Here is a 7,244-nt window from a genome sequence, read left to right on the forward strand (position 1 = left end):
TACTATATGTAAGCACAGGTCAAAGTTTGTAACTTGTTGCCCCTTCCACGGGGACTGTGGGGGAGTAAGTCGTCCCCAAAGACACAGTTATAAGGTTTTTCGACTACGCTGAATAAAATGGCTATCTCAGAATTTTGATCCGTTGACTTTGGGAAAATAATTAGCGTGGGAGGGGGCCTAGGTGCCCTCCAATTTTTTTGGTCACTTAATAAGGGCACTAGAACTTTTCATTTCCGTTAGAATGAGCCCTCTTGCAACATTCTAGGACAACTGGGTCGATACGATCACCCCTGGGAAAAAGAAAAAAAAAACAAAAAAAAAAAAACAAAAAAAAAAACAAAAAAACAAATAAACACGCATCCGTGATCTGCCTTCTGGCAAAAAATGCAAAATTCCACATTTTTGTAGATAGGAGCTCGAAACTTCTACAGTAGGGTTCTCCGATACGCTGAATCTGATGGTGTGATTTTCGTTAAGATTCTATGACTTTTAGGGGGCGTTTCCCCTTATTTTCTAAAATAACGCAAATTTTCTCAGGCTCGTAACTTTTGATGGGTAAGACTAAACTTGATGAAACTTATATATTTAAAACCAGCATTAAAATGCGATTCTTTTGATGTAGCTATTGGTATCAAAATTCCATTTTTTAGAGTTTTGGTTACTATTGAGCCGGGTCGCTCCTTACTACAGTTCGTTACCACGAACTGTTTGATAGGCGATATAGACCCTATTTTGTACAAGAACTTGTTGTATACGAAGTTCGTTGCTGTCAAGGAAGAAAGCGGTATTTACTAAGACGGGTTCTTTGGTACCGAGACTAATACTATTTGGAATCGAAAATCAGTGTAGGAGTTTGCTAATTTCGTGGCCCAAAGACAATTATAATAGGGATAGCAGCTTGCTAATTATAGTACCCTAGGAAATCTAATAGATTGGATTTCAGTTTGAACGATTTTTGAATGTGTTCCGATAGGTGGAGCGGAATTTTTTCTATGTTTTACCTCTGCTAGAGCAGCCACATAAACTCTACACCACACAAAATATTTTATGCTCTAGGAGGTGGGGGATAGAGGCATTAAATAAATGAATTTTTTCACCGTTTTCTCCAATCTATATTATCAACTTATGTTTTACTAGAATAACCTATTTTTTAGGTATTGACTTCATCGGTACCTATCTGATGTGTGGTCATGGCATCTACACTCCTTTGATGATTTTCCTAAGTGCCAAAATTAGCAGCTGGCATACCAATTTCAGGTTCCTTTAAGTTTCTTGGGCACCAAAATTATCCGGTTGCTGTCCTAGATTAAGATACATAGAGAGCTGACCCGGATACCAAAGCACCAACTTTAGTGTTACTAGAAGGAAGCAGACCATCTTAATATCAGCAGAGATATTCAATTAACGTATATGATGGTGCAGCGAATCAGTGAATCTCTTTTTTTTTCATGAAAACAGATTGAATGGCTGATTTGGACTAAACCAAATAAATCAAACTCTTCGAAAGCTAAAGGATCTAATTCGATTTTCCAATAAAATAAATACCATTGAAATGCCTTATAAATTAAGATCCCCATTCTTCCATCAAATTTGCATGTTATGGTAATATTCTGCTCTGGCTTTGTTTCGAAAGTATGGAAGGCACCCATTTTGTCTCCACCAAGAGGAAAGTACCTTGAACCCTGTTTTTGGTAAGTTTTTTCTTGTGCAGTATTGATGCTAATCCGAAATTTTTTTTTTGACAATCCCAGCTCATTTGATTTATTGTTCTCAAACTATTTACTAAAGGACTCATCTTCAATTTGTAAAATCTCATCACTAGAATCACTTCGATCACAACCAAATTTATATTCCAGTATTTCAAAAGAGGGTAATTCTTTAAAAAAACGAGCACTGAAAGCACATCCTCTAATTGCCAAATATACAGCAAAGGCGTATGTAACGGAACGAATCAGGGTAGTTAGAGCACTTAAAACGCAAAAAGTGAGGTAATATGCTTCAGTTTATATCATGAGTTATGATAAACCAATTTTTAACCTATAAAAATCGAATTTAGCTCAGAATGTATTTGTATCTCTTTCCTTATAACCTTGCACATATTATCCTTTCAATATCATTTCGTTGCTTGCTCTTAGATATGCAGTTTATGTTGAAAGAATTTAGGATGAAGATATCTTGCCAATATGATACCAGACCCTGCCGAAATATTTTTTTACAGCCTGAAAATTTGCTTGCAAACCTATTTTTTGGAGAGGGGGCAATTTTTTAAAGAGATACAACTATTTTACATTTAATTTTTATGTATAATTATGCCCTCTATATATGCAGCTGCTATTCTACATTACAGAGGAAAGCTTGGAATGAATTGGGATGGTGCTTGTGCAGCTGTGTTGGACTCAGGCGGCTTGATACTACAGTGAGTTGTTGGTAGTAATAGTAGTCGTATTATGAAAAATGCGATGTAGTATATATCTTAAATTGCATTCAAAAGCTGCCTTTACTGTTCAAATATTTATTTAACTAAATGATTATGATCTAATCTTAAGCTGTATAAATGATACTAAAATCGTTCATACTTGAACCTTGAAAACCATAAAAATCATAGCTACAAACAACAGCCTCATACTACTCTCATTGTGTACGTTTCAATCAAAGCACATGGATACCCAGTTTTCCTCTCTGTAATGGCACCAAATTTCTAGCCTTATAAGTTTAACATATCCTGTGTACCTACCTCGGAAGTCCCCCATAGTCCCATTCTGAGCAAATGTACGGCCCAGGTCTAACAATTACAAACAGGTCTTCTTCTTGAGCCATCTTGACAAACCTAACGATATCTAGGAATGGTGACATTTCACTCTGTCCATCTCCAAAGTCAAACGAGTCCTTTGTCTTTTCATGCAAATTCCATGGAACATATCTGCGAAAAGTAATTTTTTTTAATTAATTCCGAAACAGAATTTACAGTGTCATGGGCGTCATTGCGGCAGTTTGACTGCGGTAATAATTAAACAGGGGTCAATAATAGTTGTACTAACTTTGCTCCAATGTTAGCAAAATTAATTCAACTTATATGTTAACTATGCGAATAAAGTTACGCGATAGCTACGACCAACAAACGTAGGACACTTATAAATAGTGTTTGTAGTCAAGCAGGTACTCTTTATTTTGCTCGTGGAAAAGAAGAGGGGAAACCCATTAAAAAGAGAAGGTTATTCCATATTTGTGTGTAACTAACTAGTAACTACTAACGTTGATTAATTTTGATTGGTCAAATCCTTGTACTGGTCACTTTCCTCGGTGTTTCATTGGTATACATAACCGCTTCTCGAACAACAATCAAACAGTTCGTGGTAACGAACTGAAGTAAGGAGCGACCCGGCTCAATAGTAACCAAGATTCTAAAAAACGGACTTTTAATATCAATAGTTACTTCAAAAGAATTGCATTTTAATGCTGATCTCAAATATATAAGTTTCATCAAGTTTAGTCTTATCCATCAAAAATTACAAGCATGAGAAAATTTGCCTTATTTTGGAAAATACGGCAAAAAACCCCATAAACGACATAGAATCTTAATAAAAATAACACCATCAGATTCAGCGTATCAGAGAACCCTACTGTAGAAGTTTCAAGCTCCTAACTACAAAAACGCGGAATTTTGTATTTTTTGCCAAAAGAGATCACGGATGCGTGTTTCTTTTTTTTTATTATTTTTTTTTTCCCAGGGGTGATCGTATCGACCCATTTATCCTAGAATGTCGCAAGAGGGCTCATTCTAACGGAAATTAACCCAAAAATGTTTCTTCTACAACAGCCTGGCTTCCTGTACTGAAGTCTTAACATTTTACATTTTAATACAAAAAATGTAAAATCAACAGTCTTAAAAACTAGTAAAGTTTAATGAAAACAGACGCTGTTCTTTCAAATAAACCCAAAGCTCAACAGCAACAAAATGGACTGAGGTTGAAAAACAAGAGCTAAGAGCTCATATGGCACTTGTGACGAGGCGAGAAGAGCTAAGAGCGAAGAGATCATATGGTATGAGCTCTAACAAAATTCTATGAATCAATAGATTGATTTAAAAGGGAAAATAAGAGGCTTAATGCCGGTCAGGATTTAAAATAAGAGCTCTGAGTCACCATGTCCTTCTAAATATCAAAATTCATTAAGATCCGATCACCCACTCGTAAGTTATAAATACCTAATTTTTTCTAATTTTTCCTCTCCCTTTAGCCCCCCAGATGGTCGAATCTGGGAAAACGACTTTATCAAGTCAAATTGTGCAGCTCCCTGACACGTCTATCAATTTTCATCGTCCTAGCACGTCCAGAAGCACCAAACTCGCCAAATCACTGAGCCCCTCCCCCCAACTCCCCCAAAGAGAGCAAATCCAGTACGATTCTGTCAATCACGTATCAAGGACATTTGTTTATTCTGTCCACCAAGCTTCATCCCGATTCCTACACTCCAAGTGTTTTTCCAAGATTCCCCCCTCCAACTCCCCCCAATGTCAAACGATCTGGTCGGGATTTGAAATAAGAGCTCTGAGACATGAATTCTTTCTAAAAATCAAATTTCATTAAGATCCGATCATCTATTCGTAAGATAAAAATACCCCAATTTTCACATTTTCCAAGAATTCCGGTTTCCCCCTCCAACTCCCCCCAACGTCACAGGATCTGGTCGGAATTTAAAATAAGAACTTTAAAGCACAATATCCTTCTAAATATCAAATTTCATTAAGATCTGGTCACCCTTTCGTAAGTTACAAATACCTCAATTTTCAAAATTACCCCCCCTCCAATTCCACGAAAGAGAGCAGATCCGGTCCGGTTATGTCAGTCACGTATCTTAGACAGGTTTTTATTCTTCCCATCCAGTTTCATCCTGATCTCACCGCTTTAAGTATTTTCTAAGATTTCTGGTCCCCCCCCCCAATTACGCTTGATCCGGTTGAGATTTAAAATAAGAGATCTGAGTTACGAGGTCCTTCTAAATATGAAGTTTCATGAAGATACGATCACTCCTTCGTAAGTTAAAAATACCTCATTTTTTTCTTATTTTTCAGAATTAACCCCCCCCCCCTAATAGATCGGATCCGTTCCAATTATGTAAATCACGTATATAAGACTTCTGCTTATTTTTTTCAACAAGTTTCATCCCGATCCCTCCAATCTAAGCGTTTTCCATGATTTTAGGTTCCCCACCCCAAACTTCCCCCAATGTCACCAGATCCTGTCAGGATTTAAAATAAGAGCTTTGAGACACGATATCCTTCTAAATATCAAATTTCATTGAGATCCGATAACCCGTTCGTAAGTTAAAAATACCTCATTTTTTCTAATTTTTCAGAATTAACCCCTCCCCCAACTACCCCAAAGAGAGCGGATCCGTTCCGGTTATGTTAATCATGTCTCTAGGACTCGTGATTATTTTTTCTACCAAATTTCATCCCGATCCCTCCACTCTAAGTGTTTTTCAAGTTTTAGGCTTCACCCTCCCAACCCCCCCCCCCCCCAATGTCACCAGATCTGGTTGGGTTTAAAATAAGAGCTCTGAGCCACGATATCCTTCTAAATATCAAATTTCATTGAGATCCGATCACCTGTTCGTAAGTTAAAAATACCTCATTTTTTCTAATTTTTCAGAAATACCTCCCCCCCCTAACTATCCCAAAGAGAGCGGATCCGTTCCATTTATGTCAATCATGTATCTAGCACTCGTGTTTATTTTTCCCACCAAGTTTCATCCCGATCCCTCCACTCTAAGTGTTTTTCAAGTTTTTGGTTTCCCCCTCCCAACCCCCCCCCCATGTTACCAGATCTGGTCGGGTTTGAAATAAGAGCTCTGAGCCACGATATACTTCTAAATATCAAATTTCATTGAGATCCGATCACCCGTTCGTAAGTTAAAATACCTCATTTTTTCCAATTTTTCAGAATTACCCCCCCCCCCATACATCATTCCACACAATATCATTCAAAACGTCAAATTTCATTAAGATCCCATCACCCATTCATAAGTTAAAAATACTTCTTTTTTCTATTTTTTTTCCGAATTAACCGGCCCCCCACTCCCCCTCCCAGTTGGTCAAATTGGAAAAACAACTATTTCTAATTTAAGCTGGTCCCGTCCCTGATACGCCTGCCAAATTTCATCGTCCTAGCTTACCTAGAAGTGCCTAAAGTAGCAAAACCGAGACCGACAGACCGACAGAATTGGCGATTGCTATATGTCACTTGGTTAATACCAAGAAAATAATACCTAAGAACAGAAAAAAAAAATCAAAATAATAGCGCTGCCATCTTTGAATAAAGTCTTTATATACGACTTTTCCCATTATACTATATCTTCTTCATCATTCTTATTACTTTTCTCCTGACACATGAAAAAGGTGACCAATTAACTAATCAAAGGAAAAATATATATACATCTTTTTTGTATAATATTCCTTAGTGTACCTAAATATACGTTAAACAAAAATATATTCAATCATGGATATAGGGCATTCTATCTGAAATAAATGATTAAACCAGATAACGTTAACCATGGAACATGCTGGAGCCTGCCCCCCAAAAATTTAAGTAGATACTTCGCTGTACTGGGCAATATTTGTTTACACTCAGCTTCAATATTTATTCAAATTCTAGGAAAAGCTGATTGATATGAAAATCCAAGTCTCGTTAAAAAGGAGATAAAGCATTAACAAAATTCATCTAGGTTGTAAAGAGTAAAAAGTTAATGTTACAAAAAAAGCTTACGTTTCCACAGTAGTAAGACCAGCAGCTCTGACCTTCTTTAGCCTATCGCGCCAATAGTCTGGATGGACCCTGAAGTAATGCACAGCACCGGAGAAGATTCGAAAGCCTTTTTTGTTGAGAAGAAATGCCCCATTGGTCCATTCCAAACCAGATTTTACACCTTCTTCTGTATAATACTGATAGTTTGAAGGCAAATCTTGAGCCGCAACTGCAACTAAAAGCGCAATCAAAGTCAAGACCTTATTAAGAGAAGCCATACTTGAAACTGACAAATCCTGGGTTTCTGTATATTTTTGACAGATAAGATAAGCTGTCACTTTTGCCGGGGTCAAATGTATTGATTTTTACTGATAATAGGAAACATGAATTATTGAACAAGGTTTTACCGCTCCTTTCAACAGATAGCTATTATCTTTCTTAGAGAAGTATTTCTAATAGTAGTAAATAGGGGAGTTGAAAATTAAAACAAAAAATCGCATA

At 36.9% G+C, this 7,244-nt stretch overlaps 1 protein-coding gene across 1 annotated transcript in view; it reads right to left on the bottom strand.

Annotated features, from left to right (window-relative positions):
- LOC136029335 (beta-galactosidase-1-like protein 2) overlaps nt 1-7,036 on the bottom strand; it is a 39,017-nt gene extending 31,981 nt beyond the window's left edge. The window contains exons 1-2 of the mRNA XM_065707619.1: nt 6,765-7,036; nt 2,735-2,920 (exon numbers count right to left, since the gene is read on the bottom strand). Coding sequence (XP_065563691.1) covers nt 2,735-2,920; nt 6,765-7,021 — 443 coding nt within the window. The 5' untranslated portion in view covers nt 7,022-7,036. The remainder of the gene's footprint in view (nt 1-2,734; nt 2,921-6,764) is intronic.
- Between the last annotated feature and the right edge of the window lie 208 nt (nt 7,037-7,244).

This window comes from Artemia franciscana, chromosome 7, assembly GCF_032884065.1.
Source record: "Artemia franciscana chromosome 7, ASM3288406v1, whole genome shotgun sequence".
NCBI classification, from domain to species: Eukaryota; Metazoa; Arthropoda; class Branchiopoda; order Anostraca; family Artemiidae; genus Artemia; species Artemia franciscana.